Raw genomic sequence first — 17,714 nt, 5'->3', positions numbered from 1 at the left:
TAAGCATACAAACATACTGAGATTATTTTATATTTTTCAGGATTGTACAAAATAATTTAGGATTCTGTACACTGTACAAATTAGTCACCCAGTATGACATCCTCATAAGCAGCCTACCCTAACGCATATGCCATACAAGTGTGTGGCCAGATCTGAGTTAAACAGTCATTCTATCCAAAATATATGAATCATGCAGAACAGTAGAAGAGAGTTGTACAATCACTTTATAAGCGGGGGCGGGGGGGGTTGGCACTTGGGCAAACCACTGGTTCACTATGCAAAAAAAAATATTCATCCCTTTCCATGAGGCATAATTCTGCATATAAATAACATTTTGTATTTCTCTTTACTACATTTCATCAGTTTCTGCTGTGAAATAATTGGAGCCTCACAGCTCAAAAATGAGACAAAAAAAAAATATGTATAAATATCACTGAGATAAATTGTCATCAATGTAAAAAAAAATATTTTCCACTTGACAGCATTTCAAGAACAGCCGTAATCATAGGGGAAGCAAAGTATTACGTTTTTTTCTAATCCAGTGATGCAGTATTAGGACTTGTACAGATTCCCAGCAGCCAGTCTGGTCTTCAGGCTCCAGTTGATGGATCTGTTGCTTTTAGTCTGGTACTTTATTTAGGATGATTGCTCACATTCCAGGGGTCAGCTGTTGGAAGAACTGTAGGAGTCTTCGAGGAATGTTACTATTCTATTCTGTTATGTGCTATTCCAGAATTAGGCTTTCACTTTGAGCTTTATTTCCAGCTCGTTAGATTTTTTTTTTTTTAATTCCCAGCAGCTGAAGGTTTTTATGGATAGTAAGAATGGAGAAATAACCCACAGCTTTAATATTTCATTGGCTTCTGTTCCTGAACCAATTTTGCAGACATTTTGGAGTCTTTATTTCTGGCAACTCCAGCTAAGCCTCGGCCCTACTGTCAGACTGCTGTGTGTTCCTGTCAAAGTGAATGGGCTCTGTGTTGTGTGTGAGACTTAACGACATAACCATGTGAGCTAGAATGGAAATTCTTTTTCTTACATTCATAAGGTGCTGGGTCAGTGTGAACTGATAAATCGGACAATCTTCCTATATAAAGGAACTCAGGAAATGAGAGTGTTTCTAGGGTACCTGTAGCATCTTCAGATACCCTCGAGCTGTATATTTTCAGCCTGTAAATTGTAGTTCCCTAGCATAAAACAGGATGTGGTCATTCCTGTTAGGAGCTTGTCTAGCATCCAAGACATTACAGTATGCTTTCTAGCATCTGACAAATGTATGGTAGTATACAGGGATGCCTGTGGTGCAGAGTGCTGGGTCATGGGGAATACATGGGGTATAGAGTACGGTTTAGGCTGCATTCACACCTGAGCGTAGGTCGTTTGGTTCGCGCGTATTCATGCTTATTTGCGCGTTTGCATACAGCGTCGTCCGATGTTTTTGTACTTCGACGTTTTTTATTTTAGCCAATAGGAAAAATTATCATCTTTTCATCACTTGTTGCTATGTTGGTAGATTTTTTTTTAACTTCTGCCTGGGTGAAAAGTTCTATTGATTAAAGCGACAAAACGCCCGTAGCAAACGCTCGTTGTCGCTTGAATCGAGCGTTTCCATTGCTTTCTATGGGAAATAGAAACGCTCAAAAACGCCCAAACCGCCCGATTCACGTGACAAAAAAGGGTCCGGAACTTGTTTGAGCTTCAGGCGTTCGGCGTCAGACGTTTTGGAGTGGAGATGTGAACCATCTCCATAGGGAATAATATATTTTTTCCCCTCTAGCGTTTTTGAGCGTCGCGCTTCAGGCGACAAAGCGCTCAGGTGTGAATGCAGCCTTAAGGGAGGATTCAGGGGGTACATACAGAGTGTGGTATAGTGGGTAGGGCCTCCAATAGAGGGTACTGAATAAAGGGAGTCACTCGCTCTCCTACCCAACCTGGGGTGCTTACAAGGGTACCCAAGAACAGATCTGAGACAGGAGAGTAAATGAATCCTGAATGGAATGTACCTAATGGCGGCCCTACTAGTATAATTCTTTCTGCACATAGGACTATTCCAAGCTTATGCATCACAAAGGCCACATGAATGTATCGTTACTTTTGTCACCTTAATGCTTATCTGCAGACAACGTGCAGTGTTACATAAATACAAAGAGGTACAGTTGGCTTGTCCAGTCCACCAAGAACCTGCAAAAATAAAAATATATTATGCTTAGTGATCTACAGAGTGTTCTGACTTCTCCTAATGACCATGTTCCCTCCCTGCTGCTGAAGTGACACACAGCTGTCTAGAGAGACATAATACAAAAATATTAGAGAATATAATATATAATTGCAAATGTATTTTTGTACTGGCAGAAAGAGGACCCAGTTCTGCCTTCTTGCTCTGTGAATGTTGCCTAGTTAGCATGCTGATCTGTTGGCTTCAATGTTTAATTTGCTGCATGTCCTAAGACTACTGCAACCATTACAACCAGGTGACTAGAATTTTTAGAAAGACAGTGGCAACACCATGTTTCCTTTAGGTTTACATGGAATAGCTATTATAAAAATATTTCTAAAGTGTAATACACCCCAGTTGTGGTCGGATACAAGAGTTTTGAAGCATGCAGTCATTGCAAAATGGCAATACCAATCTTGTTGTCATGCTTTATAATCACAGGTGGGGCTTCCGAGACTGAAAAAGGTCACGCTCCATGGCGTAACAAATTTCTTTAACACGGAGCTTTAGTACAAATATTAGCATTTTTATTTTCAGCTTTGCAGACCGGCTTTGTTTCAGCAATACATTTTATGTACACACTTTAACAGATTACAGTAGAAATGAATTCCTTCCAGCTCTGAGCAAAATATCTCGGGTACAGTAAAGTGATATGTTGAGAAATAGCAAACTAAAGTGCAGTGCTCCTCAGTCAGCTTAATTTCACAGCTCAGTGCCCCAAGAACGCATATGATCAGATATTCACAGCGGGCCAAGGGCCAGCTAACGGAGGTTCCCGGGAAAGAAGCTGGACCTGATAGCAGCAGTACTTTCTCATGACTGTGGGGGGCGCTGCTTCTGGGGGTCGATCACTGTGATTGTATTTGCTACATGAAATTATAATTTCGCAGTTTAGCTAATCACTTATTTCTATGTGCTGATTGAAATTTTCCCAAATGCTATGATAACCTTGGTGATGAATTTAAATATGATCCAAACACAGCATGGACTATGCTGTATGCAGGCATACAAACAGACACTCTTTTGTGTAAAGCTTATGAAAATAAATTGGCTTTGCCTTTACTTTGCAATGCAGTATGTTAGGGGAACTAAATTACTGGTAATCTGATTGACTAGTATATTAAGAGCATGGCTTACCTACTATTCTATTGCTTCTATTGCTGTGGAACTGCAGTCTGCTGTATGTAATGCCACTATTACCTACCGATTTGTGGCAGTTGGAGGCTTTGTAGAAGCAAGAATTTGCTATTATATATATATATACATATATATATATATATATATATATATATATATATATATATACAGTACTGGTGAATTCAAAATGTTGAATTCCGTCGGAGCACAGCATCGAAAGTGAGAGTGTTAGAGAGTAAATGAAAAGTGATAGTAAATACTGCTGTGTTCAACGAATAGTATTATCTGCTCTCCAAAATCAATATGCTTTACAAGTCTATGGGAATGGAACAGCTTGCTTGAAGCTGGCAAAATACAGGTCAGGAGGTCAACTGCAGGTGAAATGCTCTTGTCAATAAAATTATCTCAATATGGATCCCTTAGTACAATGATTTTCTAGCAGGATGTGGTGACACCCTAAGGATTTTTTGGGGGTTTCCCCAGGGTTCTGTGAGCACAGGACCCAGTTTGCCCTGGATCAGCGTCATGAGTTGCCATGGTTTAGGCAGCCAGCCACCGGCACCATCTCAACGAATGACACTCTAGGGTAGTACACATTGTGCCATTTGTTGCTATGCTGTTGGTGGCAGCATCCAGGCAGCAACATGCAGGACCACCCCCAGCATTCAGGAGAGGACAGCAGTCTTCCTGACCTGCTCAACCTCCCATCATCTGCTGCACTGAACGAGCCAAAGGGTAGGAATCTGATTTAATGAAGGGATTGTGTGATTGGGGGACTCTGATGTGATGAGAAGACTTGGTGATGAAGGGAATATGATGTGGTTGGGGGACTTTGACGTGATGTGAAGTTTATTAAATCAGGGCAGTTGTGTGCATCACCCAGGTTTCCTATTGATTGGCAAAATCTTTTTTTTTTTACATTTTAGACTGGAGTGCCTTGGGATTTTGCATTCTTTTAAAGACTGTGACAACTTAAAAAAGGTTGAGAATTGCTGCCTTAGAGGACCAAGACCCATTGACATATGCCCCAAGTCTGTCAGTAAAATATTTGTCTCGCCTAAGCAGGTGCATTTCAAACAGGATGTATAGCTTTTTAGCATGTTTAATAACATATAACCCCCTCTAAATTTGAAGTTCCATTGCAACATGATACATGTGAGTATCCATGTGTTTCTGTAACATAGCCACGTAAAGATAATGAATGACATTTCATAAAACTATATACTGCACACCTCTATAAGCAGAACAGAACATGGCTATATGTACAGGGAGCGGTGTGCATGTGTAAACACTGTTACTATGAGCTCTCCTATGACTGCGACTGATATGGAAGGTGTCTTCAGCCATTATTGCACCCAGCATCATCATATACTGCAGGATCAGCAAGAGTGAGTAGGACAACATTGGGGAAATCAAAGGATAGGGATATCAGGGGGTGCCCTAACAGTTTATTGGGACTGCTAGAACCATAATTTAAAAGAAGAATCCTTCTACTGTCTTGAGATATCTAGATATTCCTTTATTTTCTGGACTATGCATGTAATACTCTCTGTTTAGTTTGTGTTTCTAGTGTTTGCTTGTTCCATTTCCTCTTTGACTCTTGGAAAAAATTCTCTGCCAGGCTTTTTAAATAGAATAAGTACACTGAAAAGTAGGCTGTTTAAGGTGCAATCCAGTGAGGGCTAAAACAATCAAGCCTCGAGAGGAATACAGAGACACAGCATACCTGATCAGTACACATTACAGTGACCTTTGGAGGTACTATCTGTACGTTCACTACAATTGGATTACAGAAAACTATGTAAGGCAAACTTGAGTCTCATTTTAGCACAGCTGCAGTGACAGATGAATAGCATTACCGGCTTGCTGACTTGTTTCACTTGTACCTGGAATTGTTCCTTAACACTTTTTTTCAACTGCGGTGAACGTGCAAGATGCAGAGTGATGGCGTTGCTTGCAGTTTGCATTGACGTCCAGTACAGATTTTAGAAATTAGCACTCTGTTCTGCTTTTGTAGGTTTATGTGTACAAGGCCATAAGGCAGTGCAAAAAACTGTTGATGGTCAGCATTAAATGTCTGACAACAGCCAATCCAAATTCAGTTTATTGAAATCAGGTATCTAACAAATTCATCCTGATTAGATTATCATTTATACAGGTGGACTATTAATTCTATTCAGGACACATTGCAGCTTTTGAATAGACAGGGGACATGATTTTCTAAAGTGTGGGGGATGAAATAAACAATCACTTCAGAAAGCCAAATCGGCAAAAGTAAAGCTCTTTCTATATTGTTATAATTTTCCAGCACGTGATTGGATGTTTAAAGTGAACACTACCCCACACTTTGCACCTCTTCCCAGTTTATTTAATAAGGCATTCACAACAGTTGAGTTTTATAAAAATCAACTGCTAATCAAATTTCTCACTGGTTCAGGGCACTTTTTACATTATTTTGTACTGTGCAATATCTTCCTATGAAACATTGCTTGTGAGTTGGATTTCAGTGTACTCAGAAAAAAGGGCAATGCTGAAACCAGGAAACACATTATGCCCCGTACACACGATCACTTTTTGTGATGAAAAAAAATGAAATTTTTGAAAACGTCATTTAAAATGATCGTGTGTGGGCTAAACATAATTTTTTGTCTTCTGAAAAACGACCAAAAAAAATTCGAACATGCTTCAATTTTGTATGTCATTTTTTTAAAATGTAATTTTTTGTGTCGTAAAAAATGATCGTGTGTGGGCAAAAACAACGTTTTAAACCCGCACATGCCCAGAAGCAAGTTATGAGACGGGAGGTAAAACTACCATTCATAATGGAGTAAGCACATTCATCACGCTGTAACAGACAAAAAAGCATGAATCGTCTTTTACGAACAAGTAACCAGCTAAAAGCAGCCTTAAGGCAAATAGAACTTCCCCTTTAGAGTGCCGTCGCTTTGTTCATCATTTTTCAAAAACGATGGTGTGTGGGCAACATAATTTTTAATGATGAAGTTGGAAAAATTTAATTTTTTTTTCATGATAAAAAGTGGTCGTGTGTACGCGGCATTAGTCTGCATTTTCACCTGCACATCCAGAAAATGAACATGTCGTCCGTTGTAGAAGGTAAACTGGATGCAGCAGATAAATACCAGAATTAAAATTACAGCCATCGCTATGGCGTGTAATGATTTGTATGCTTTATGTTATAATTCAAGTTCAATTGTTATGCCTAGTTCCTTATGCATGTTAGGAAACATTGTTAAACATCACATGGTGGACTGTGCATCCTGTTTCTTTAACCACTTCCCGACGGCCGTACGACTTTATACGGCCGCAGGGTGGTTCTAATTCTCTGAGCCGTTGTGTTTTTACGGCCTCCGCTCCTCCTGGCCACTGGGGGGTGCGCGAGCGCGCCGGCCGCATCACTGGGATGCCGATTCGCGTGCCTGGCGGCCACGATGTCCGCCAGGCTCCCGCGATCGGCGGTTACAGAGACAAGGACGTGGATCTGTGTGTGTAAACACACAGATTCACGTCCTGTCAGGGAGAGAGGAGACCGATCTGTGTTTCTTGTACATAGGGACACAGATCGGTCACCTCCCCCAGTCAGTCCCCTTCCCCCACAGTTAGTAACACTAGGCAGGGTACACATTTAACCCCTCCCGCACCCCCCTAGTGTTAACCCCTTCAATGCCAGTCACATTTATACAGTAATTAGTGCATATTTACAGCACTGATCGCAGTATAAATTGTCAGTTAAAGTGACGCAGTGCCTAATCGCAAAAAGTCCTCTGGTCAGGAAGGGGGTATATGTGCCCAGTAAGCAAAAGGTTAACCAAAAGCAATGAAATGTGCACTACGCTAGATTTCCAATCTAAACTGCTAAGAGCACAGAGGTTACTCCACATTTCTTTTCTTTGCACTGTTGTTAAGTTAGCCCAATAGTTGCCCAAATTTTTCAAAATAGATTGCAGTAATACAGAAGCGACACAGTGACTGCACAGTAAAAACGAACAGTTCTCGTAATGACAATATATTCTTTAGCTTTTGAGTGACAAAGAATTTAAGTATTTTCCGTGAAGTTTTCATTATCAGGCTGTGTGAGTCCCTCAGGCATTTTAGTTCTGAAATGAAAATTCAGCTAGAAGGAAAGGCATAAATTTGAGACAATTCACAGGGATGAAAAAAAAATCAAAAGCTACAGTTCTTCTCTAGTCTTTTGTTTAATGTTTTCATCATTACAAACATAAGGTCCTGTGTAACGCAACATACTGGAGCACATGAACTTGACCTTTATCAGTGTCTTCCTAATTTCAGGTCAAGGAAATCCCTTTTAAAATAAAAAGCTAGCATGGGACCTGCTTTATACTGATTATTATGATGAAAAGATTTTGTACTTTAAAGTAACATCAACTTATAAAGGATTTTTGGTGGTAATTATACCACTGACTAGAAAATGTTAAAGAACTAATGTCCATATTTAAATTGTCAGTCCAGTCAAACAGCTATTTGGTGAGATCTCTTGGGCTTCCTGGGTTTGCAATCCCACTTTGAAACTCATGAGGGGGTCCCACTCTACCTGTTGGTTTTATGTTATTGGGAATGCCACAACACACAAAGGTGGGTAGGGGCACCTCACTATGATAGGCTGCCTCACCTGTCAAAGAAATGTGCTGTAAAAATGGGAGCGTGGGCTTGGTTGGGCACTATGAGGAGGTCACGCAACTTCTCCTGTCAGAACAACCTGGCATTTGGCCATATTTACAGTGTTTTTGAAGCCGTTTGTACAATGTATATAAAGTCACCTTGAGATGCATGTATTTTTACTTTCAGCAGTTCTGCTGTCTTTATCCTAGATACTGTTTTTCTTTAACATTGAGATATATCAATGTATAAAAGGGGTTGTAAACCTTTCCGCGTTTTTTCACCTTAATGCATTCTATTAAGATGAAAAACCTTCTTTACTGCAGCAGCCCTCCCTGAACCCCCATTATACTTGCCTGAGCCCTGTAATTCCAGCGACAGGAACGAGCACACCAGCTCTGGCTGGTGTCATGTCCTGATTGGATAGATTGATAGCAGTGCAGCAAAAGGACACGACAGCACGCCCGCACAGGTGTCCCGAAGGAGAGCACTTCTCCAATGGTACACTCGAGAAGAGGAGGAGCCTGGAGCGCTTTGGAGGGACCCCAAAAGAGGAGGATCGGGGCCACTCTGTGCATAACCAACTGCACAGGGGAGGTAAGTATGACATGTTTGTTTAAAAAAAACAACTAAACCTTTATAACCTCTTTAAACGCTAACTGTAAGCTTTTACTTAGAGGTAAGCTTTTAATAAGTCCTACCTGTAGGTATCGTGAATGTCTCTTAAACTAGCACAGTTTAGGAGATATGCACATCGTCTCAAGGTGATGATGTCACCAGTGCATGTGCAATACGCTGTGCATTCATGGCACATTGAGTATGTTGTGATTGCAAAGAGCCCTTTGCCACCAAAGTCACTATTGTGCACATGCACTGGAGTGACGCCATTGCGGCCTGGCCATTCAAAAGGCTGGAGAGCGATAACCCAGTAGGAAGACTGGGCAAATTTGGAAGTGCCAGAAGCAGTGACAGCTTAGTGCAGGAGGGCTCTGTTTGGATAGTGAGTTTATCATAATGTGCCAGTGTGCGATGCCCAATACTGCACGGGTGACATTTAAAAAAAGTTTCTAAAGTTTAATATCGGATTAAAAATGATTAATATAAGGTTCTGAAATCTGTATTTATATTAGCCTTTGTTACACAGTACTATGTTTCTGACATGTTCATAACTGGGAGCTTGCTTACTAAAGGGGAGAGCACATGGCTGTCCGGTCAATTTCCAATCCCCATGTAGTGGTAATGGAGGTACCAAAGCTTTATTCCATATCTATGATAAAAAAAACTAAAGTCACCCATTTTGCTAAGGCAACAAGTGTATGAATAACAGTGTGGACTGAGTTCAACTTTAAGCAACGCATTGTAAGCAAGCATGAATGGAACTGTTGTCTACAGCAGTTTTTATAACCTCAGTCCTCAAGTGCCCCCCAATGGGCCATGTTTTCAGGTTTTCCTTAACTTTGCACAGCTCCTTTAAATCAATAATCAATGACATGGTATTGATAAGAGCTATTTTATCTAAGGGAAGTTCCCAAAACATGGCCTGCTGGGGGTACATGAAGACTGAGGTTGAGAACCACTGCTCTAGAGCATGCAGGCTTAGTGCACAAAGCTTTAAAAATAACTACTACAGTTGCATTTCTATGATAATTTGAATCTACTCATGAATTGTTAAAATACTACCACCACCTTACCTCCCTGAAATGACTTGATGTGCAATTATTTTCTTTTATTCTCTTCTAGTCAGGAGGGTCAGGTTGTAAGGTTGTTTTTTGTCCTGCCTGAGCTGAGAATAGATGCTAAAAAACAAAGGTAATGCCTGACTTATATAAAAAAAAAAGGGGGGAGGGGGGCAAGGATGCTTTTAAAACTGTTGCACCTCAATGCTGTTTGAAGTCAGTAAGTTTCAGTTTTACTAATCTTTTGCCCATTATTTTTTAAAAGGTGGACAACAATAGTAGCTTTTTACTTTCAGCAAACATTTCCTTAAAGATAATCAAACCCCTCATAGGCAATACACATGCCTTCCCTATCATCATCATTATCATTTAACATCATCATTATCTGCGAGTATCTTGCTGAAACCCATGTCAGAAGTAAAATACAGGTACCTATATACATTATATTAACCCATTTGCCTGATCCTTATTAAACTAGCTGGGGCATGAACAGAACATAGCCCCGAGCCTAAAGTGCTTTTAATCTAGTACTGCCTGCCATGCATGAATTTAAGACATTTCTACATCCTGTGTGCACATCTTCAGAGAAGAATATGGTTGTAAATAAAACTATAATGTCCTGTACACACGACCGGGATTCCCGACGGCAAAAGGTCCGTTGGAAATCCAGAGGGGAAAACCGAGACCCTGAGCTCTACTTTTTCCCCGTACACACATTCGGTTTTCCCGTCAGGAAAACTAAGATGAGAGCTTTTCCTTAGGAATCCCAACCATGTGTATGCTCCTTCGATTTTTTTCCCCCACAGGAAAACTTCCAAAAACGACTGTTTTCTGCTGGGAAAAAGGAGAGCTGGTTCTCTTTCTTTGGCCGCCAATTCCCAACCAAAAACTCTCCTCGCAGTTTTCCTGTCGGAAAGCCCGGTCACGTGTACAGGGCATTAGGCTTCTAGGGAAGCCATACCAAATTAAACACAGACAATGACCTCTATTATACCTATACTACGCATATTGTTGTAACACCTTTTTCTAGACTGAGCAACGCCTATTTGTAGACAAGTTTGTAGTTGTTCTTTGATGCCTATTTTCTATACCCACGGTCTTGTAAATGCATTTGTTTTTCCAATTTCCAAAACTGTTACCGTTACTCTACTGCAGATGAAAAGATTCAGGTATAACTGAAGTGTATAGTGCTTCTGAGACGAGAGCGATTTTCTGTTCAGTAATGGAATAATCCATAACGGATCAATAGCTTGTAGAAGAAGGGAATGACTTCTTTACCCTTAGAAATACATTTCAGAAAACATTAATGAGCACGATCTCTTAAAATCCATGTCACAATAACAAAGCCCATTCTAAAGAACATCATCTTTGAAACCATGCAATAGGACATTTGATCAGTTACCTACTTAAATAATGATTTTGCTGTTTCTGGCTTCAGCCGGCGTCCATTATTGAAGGTTGTGATTTTGACTTTAAGAAGTACATATTTTTCTTATCTATCTGTGACACCTAAACGTGGAGACAAAGCAGCTATTATTTACTCTGAACAGAGGTGTAATATTATCAGAATCATAAAATGGTAATACCCGGTATTATGATTCTTCAATGGACAATTGTGGCAATTTTGCTTTTGATATGTGTATTACTTTGGCCATGTTGGACTAGAATTAGATCTATATTTTGTTATAACCCCGTCATTAATATAAAAGACTTCAATAGGGCCATTTAAGGAAAATTGGAAAGAAAGAGTTTTGCCTCAAAGTGACCAATCGGGTTACATCTTGTGGGAAATTATAGCAATCTGATTTGTCACTGTGGGCGCTAAATATGCTTTTGTTCTCATTTTCCTTTCTCTAGCTTAAAAAAAAAAAACTATCCTTATGGGTTCATTAAAGTTTAGGCTTGTCTGACTTTTTTTTTGCTGCAGTTAGAGCAATATAACTTCCCTGCCTCCAGACTGGGACTGGCTAATGAAGGAGCAGAAGCAGATGAAGGCCCCGTACACACGACCGGATCTATCCGCTGAAACTGGTCCGACGGACCAGTTCCAGCGGACAGATCCGGTCGTGTGTAGGCCCGAGCGGACAATTGTCCGGCGGATCGGACAGTTTCCAGCGGATCAAAATTTCTTAGCATGCTAAGAAATCTATCCGCTGGAAACCTGTCCGTCGGACGTGTTCGATCGTCTGTACAGACTCACCAGACACGTCCGACCGACCGCCATCCCTCGCATGCGTCGTACTGATTCGACGCATGCGTGGAAGCTTTGAACTTCAAGGCCGCCCACGTCGTCGCGGCGACGGCGGGGCCACGCCCCGCGTATTGTTTATGCGCGGATTTCTGTCTGATGGTCTGTACAACCATCAGACAGAAATCTCCGGGCGGACATGTCCGCTGAAACCGGCGGACCGTTTTCAGCGGATTGTCCGTCCGTGTGTACGAGGCCGAAGAGTTTTCCCTATGCTTTCTCCTCCTATCAGCAAGCTCCTTGTCACCCCACGTGCATGGTGCCCAGCTGATTTGCCCTCTAGTCCTGCCCCTCCACTCCTTTTTTGGATGCTGCTGTACAGGATATCAAGAGGCAGATCTCAAATCAAATCCAGATACTTACACTAGCTGAATTTAAAAATAAAATTCATTACTATGAACTCTTTTTTATATAAATACATAACTGCATAAATTGGTGTTTTTTCTGGAGTTCAGCTTTAAGACTGTGACCAAAAATGTATGAACAGATAGTTGTAGGATCAGTGAGTACTTTGACCTTTTGGATAAGACTGACACAAGTAACACACCCTGTACAAGTACTTTGCATTTGTTCTGTAGAAATCCTTCCATTTCATAGTATGAAACCTGCATTCAGTAATCATATATCAGGTGATATGAAATCTATCACATTTCCCTTTGCATTGGAATATATATCCTCCATAGCCTTGTGCACAACGTTTTAAAGCTGTTTCTGTTGGATCTCGGTCTATTGTTAATGATATAGTCTTTGTTATTCTTAAAAACTTATGACTGTTTTTTGGTTATTTGTTTCTAGTGTTGAAGGGGAGGTCCCTGGAGGTGAAACAGGTGCTTCACTAGACAGCTCATCAGGTTACCATCAAGGCTCAATAACGCACAGCTCGTCGATCAGCCCTGAGCAGTACGACCATCCTTCCTACGGGATTTATTCAGTATCTCCTGGGCAAAGATCACGACGACCGAAGCTGCAGCATTCCACATCCATTCTGCGCAAGCAAGCTGAAGAAGAGGCTATTAAACGCTCCCGATCATTATCTGAGAGCTATGAGCTGTCTTCAGACCTACAGGACAAGCAGGTAATAATATTATTTATTAACAAGTAATGCTCCCTGGGAAAAGACTACCTGTGTTCCGTCAGATTAGGCAACCCATCAGAATTGGTAACGGAAGTGACGTTCCATCGCCGCCATCTTGCTACATCCCACACTAACGATACACAGAGAAGGGGGCAAGCAGACATCTTTTTACACGCACCAGAGTTTTGCATTTCATAGTTATTTTTAACAGGAAACTGAGCATATTATAGTGAAATACAGTATTTGGAAATCCATCGGGTTGTTTACATGTTGAATTATAAAAGCAGTGATGTTCTGACACATTAGCAAACCTGTGAGATCAACAGGTTTGCCGGTGCTTTTAAAATTCAACATCTAAACAAGTCCGTCGGATTTCTAAATACTGTATTTTACCTCATGAGCTCCGTTTACTGTTAAAAATAAATGTGAGATGCAAAACTCTGGTGGCTGCAACAAGATGTCCGCTTGCCCCCTTCTCCGTGTATCATTAGTGTAGAGGAGTGCGGGGTGTAGCAAGATGGCGGCGACGGAACGTCACTTCCGCTACCAATTCTGACGAGGCGCCATATCTGACGGAACACCTGAATAAATGCTTATGTGTACTACCAATTATTATTGGGTGTGGTAAATGGAAGCCTGTATGAATAAAGTACTGAGGCTGCCATTTCTACTAATTACCTGGCTGTCATGCTGATCCTGTGGCTTCAGTACTGTCTGAGTCAATGATCCAGAACATGTATGTAAATTAGAAGAGTGAACTCCTTTGTGACTTTAATGCCCTGTACACACGATCGGTCAATCCGATGAGAACGATCTGATGGATTTTTCCATCAGTTAACCGAAGAAGCTGACTGATGGTCAGTCGTGCCTACACACCATCGGTTAAAAAAACGATCATGTCAGAACGCGGTCACGTAAACCACGTACGACGGCACTATAAAGGGGAAGTTCAAATCCAATGGCGCCACCCTTTGGGCTGCTTTAGCTGATTTTGTGTTAGTAAAAGACGATTCACGCTTTTCTGTCTGTTACAGCGTGATGAATGTGCTATCTCCATAACGAACGCTAGTTTTACCAGAACGAGCGCTCCCGTCCCCTAATTTAGTCTGAGCATGCGTTGATTTTTAACCGATGGTCGTGCCTACAAACGATCGTTTTTTTTCTATTGGTTAGGTATCCATCGGTTAATTTTAAAACAAGTTTCACATTTTTTAACCGATGGATAAAAAAACGATGGGGCCCACACACGATCAGTTTGGTCTGATGAAAACGGTCAAACGGTCCATCAGACCGTTCTCATCGGATTGACTGATCATGTGTACACGGCATAAATGTTTTTCTGGGTGAGTGACATATAAATCATTAAAGCTTCAGTCAGCCAGGCAACTAGAATGTTTAGAAGGAGATCAACAATGGAAATCTTTGTATTTTTTCTCTATTCCAGCTATCTATTTACATAGTCTTAAGCATATTTAGTCACAAAAACAAACTCATTACATTGGACCCCCAGAAAAAAAGCCTTCATTAGTGATGGATGAATCCTCCCAGGTTTTTTTGCCAAGGGTTCAGCGAATCTTGTTTAAAATGTGGTGAACCTGAACTTAGAGGTGAATCTGACTGAAGTCTATGGGGGGCTGATCTTGTTGGCCATTTTAAGGGATAGTAGCCAAACAGACATTTTTTGTTTAAATAACATACAGCAGAGGGAGGGTCTTTTCATGTTTTTGCTTTGAGGGCAACGTAGAACATACATACATCCTTTAAATAACCAGCTTAGGGAATACCTTAAAGTAGAACTATAGGCATATATTAATTTTTGATAGAGCAAGGGATTGTTACACTCCCTATCACATTTTATTCGCCATCGGTTTCCCATTGCAAAGATTTTCCTTCGCTTCCTGCCCCATATCCAAACAGGAAGTAAGAAGAAATCCCTGCAAACTAAAGGAATTCCTTGGAGACCCCCATGCCACCAGAACTAGTGTCCCCATTGAAAGATTTCCCTTCTATTACTGTTCTGGGGACAACCCAAAATTTGGTATTTTCCTTTACTTTCTATGATAAATGTAAACAGGACAAATAGACAGAATGAATCTTTTTAACGAGGGGCACAGACCGCAATAAAATCTGACAAGCGTTCTAATCCCTCTGCACTTTAGTTATACTTTAAAGCTGTATATATTGTTAAAGAACAATGAAAATTTCAGTCTCAGTAATAGAGTACACTGGCAGCACATATTTGGCCATGGATTTGTTTTTCTTTTCCAGTTTCCTTGGCATACAAATCAGATTAATTTTCACCTAAATAACAAAAGGCTTTTTTTTCAGTTAGTTTTAGCTGTGACACATGCTGTCCTATCAGCGGTAATACAGTGCATTCCTAAATTATTCTGACCCCCTTCACTTTTTTCAATTTTATGTTGCAGCCTGATGCTACAGTTGTTTACATTAAAGGAGAAGTACAGACAAAGCTTGTGTGGCTGCACCTCTGCTGTGTATCACAGGAGTGCAGTTAGTTTTGCTGAAGTCCACTGTCTGCTGACACCACAAAGCCGGTCCAGGCTTGGGCAAGATTGTGACACTGGAGTCGGAATCTGCCCACATACCTGGACCGGCAGCCAGCTCAGCTTCTCAGTGAGCTGCTGAGAGCCCGAGCCAGCTGCCCCTGCCCCCTCCACAGCCCAGCACTCCAGGGAGCGAGGAGAGGGCAGAGCAGTGACTGACGGTCACCAGCTCTCTGCCTGGGGAGACTGAGCGATCTATGGTTCTCAGTGTTGGAGCCTGCGGGGGGACAGATGCAGCATCAGACCGTTGCTTCATCCACCTAGGTAAGTATAGATCTGCAAAAAAAAAAAAAGCATACTTCTCTTTTAATTTTTTTCTCATTAATCTACACTCCAAATTTTAGAAATGTCTGTGAATTTATTAAAACGAAAAAACTGAAATATCACATGTACTTAAAGTGATATTAAAGTCTTGTTTTTTTTTTAAATAACATGTTGTACTTACCTGCTCTGTGCAGAGGTTTTGCACAGAGTAGCCCCCGATCCTCCTCTACGCTGGTCCTTTGTTGGCGCTCCTGGCCACTAACGCCTTCTGACTTCCCCACAGCAAGCAGCTTGCAATAGGGCCACCCAAGCCCCTGCTCTGTGTGTCCATTCAGACACAGAGCTGTGGCTCGGCCCCGCCTCCTCTCTCTCCTCATTGGCTCACTGACTTTGATAGCAGCAGATGCTAATTGTGCTTGCTTCTGTCTTAGACAATGAGGGGGGATACGTTTTTAACGTGCCTTTGGCAGCAATTACAGCCCTGAGTCTTTTTGGGCATGATGTAACAATTGTCAACAGTTGTCCCCAAGCCACTCTTATGTTGTCTTGGCTGTGTGCTTGAGATTGTTTTCATGTTGGAAGGTGAACCGTAGGCCCAGTCTGAGGTCCTGAGCATTGTGGAACCATTGTTTTCCTTGAGGGTATCTCTGTACTTTGCTCCATTCAGCATTTTTTTTTAAATATTATTAGCCAGAATCAAAATATATATCAATCAGCAAATCAACAATGAACAGTGTATAATAACTCTAAATGCCTTCAGAATGATAGCCTAATACTGTTACAGACAGGGGTGAGATACCATCTTAACTGGTAAGCAGGCTAGAGCCTTAGGATAGTTGCAATTAGGGGCAGCACTTAGTCCTAGATCTTTACTGGCTAATCATTAAAAGTTTATTGGTGTGCGTTGTGGCCATCAGTAAGACCTGCAGGCAGTATTAAGGCTATAAGATAGCAGGTTAAGCAGTTCCTAATAGTTCAATCTTTAGGGATGGCAGTAAACAGTGGCCGACAAGCCCTCTCACCAGACCCAGTGATATCACAGCGATGATCCCTCCGACTGAATATCCGCTCACTCTGGGTTGCCCGTGGTGAGTCTGGTGGCTGACACAGCAGGGACTGTATACTGGCAGTGCTTCTTTCCTCTGGTGTTACTCCCCAGAGCAGTCCTCTCTCTCTGTCTCTAGTAGTGCTGGGAGAATCGTGGCTCTCTCTTTGCTCCATGATGGCGCTGGTAGCGTGGTTCTCTGTCCTCTTCCCAGGCTAACTCTTTAGTCCAATCTCCCCTATCTGTCCAGGGCAGCCTGGCCACTGTAGTCCATGCTCTGTATTCTTCTATGGGCCGCCTGTCTTTTGGGAATACATGTCCCAAGATTCTCCTTGCTCTCTGCCGATTGGCCCCTTTTCCTCTGCTTCCTGATTGGTCCTTTTTCTGTGGCAAGGAAAGGGGGGTGAAGACGAAATGAATGAGACTGGTAAGACCCGCTCTTTCTCTCATCTACTATGCTGCTGAGAGGAGAAGAGGGAGGGGGCAAGTGGGGAAGATACACTGACAGCCCTCAGCTCAGCTTGACTTTCCCCTTTTACAGCACCGCTGGCCTGCTCTCCTGGCGGACTGATCTGGGGTGGGGGGAAAAGCCCACTATCACTGCTCAGTCTAGCAGAGGAGAGGGCTCTGCAATGCTTGCTACATGTTTATTCATGTAGCTTATGTTAGGGACTGATGTTTATTAGTGCTGCACTTTTTATTTTAATTGTGAGTAAGGTCCAGCGAGGTGCATGTCACCTTGTGGAATTTAGCTTTTTTTTTTTTACAACTGACAGTTTTATGGAGCTCCTGGTAGTAAAGCTATCACATACTACTATTGCTCTGACACTGGACTTTTTGGTCTTAGCCTCTGTA

The 17,714-nt window shown here is 41.6% G+C and overlaps 1 protein-coding gene across 12 annotated transcripts in view; it reads left to right on the top strand.

The window, feature by feature from the left end:
- IQSEC1 (IQ motif and Sec7 domain ArfGEF 1) overlaps nucleotides 1-17,714 on the top strand; it is a 439,647-nt gene that overhangs the window by 302,978 nt on the left and 118,955 nt on the right. For all 12 annotated transcript variants that reach the window (XM_040359364.1, XM_040359365.1, XM_040359358.1 and 9 more), the window contains one exon: nucleotides 12,707-12,986. In XM_040359364.1, coding sequence (XP_040215298.1) covers nucleotides 12,707-12,986 — 280 coding nt within the window. The remainder of the gene's footprint in view (nucleotides 1-12,706; nucleotides 12,987-17,714) is intronic.

The sequence above is a fragment of the Rana temporaria genome, chromosome 7 (assembly GCF_905171775.1).
Source record: "Rana temporaria chromosome 7, aRanTem1.1, whole genome shotgun sequence".
In the NCBI taxonomy this organism is placed as follows: domain Eukaryota; kingdom Metazoa; phylum Chordata; class Amphibia; order Anura; family Ranidae; genus Rana; species Rana temporaria.
The sequence above is the reverse complement of the archived record's forward strand: the minus strand, read 5'-3'. Positions and strand labels throughout refer to the sequence as shown.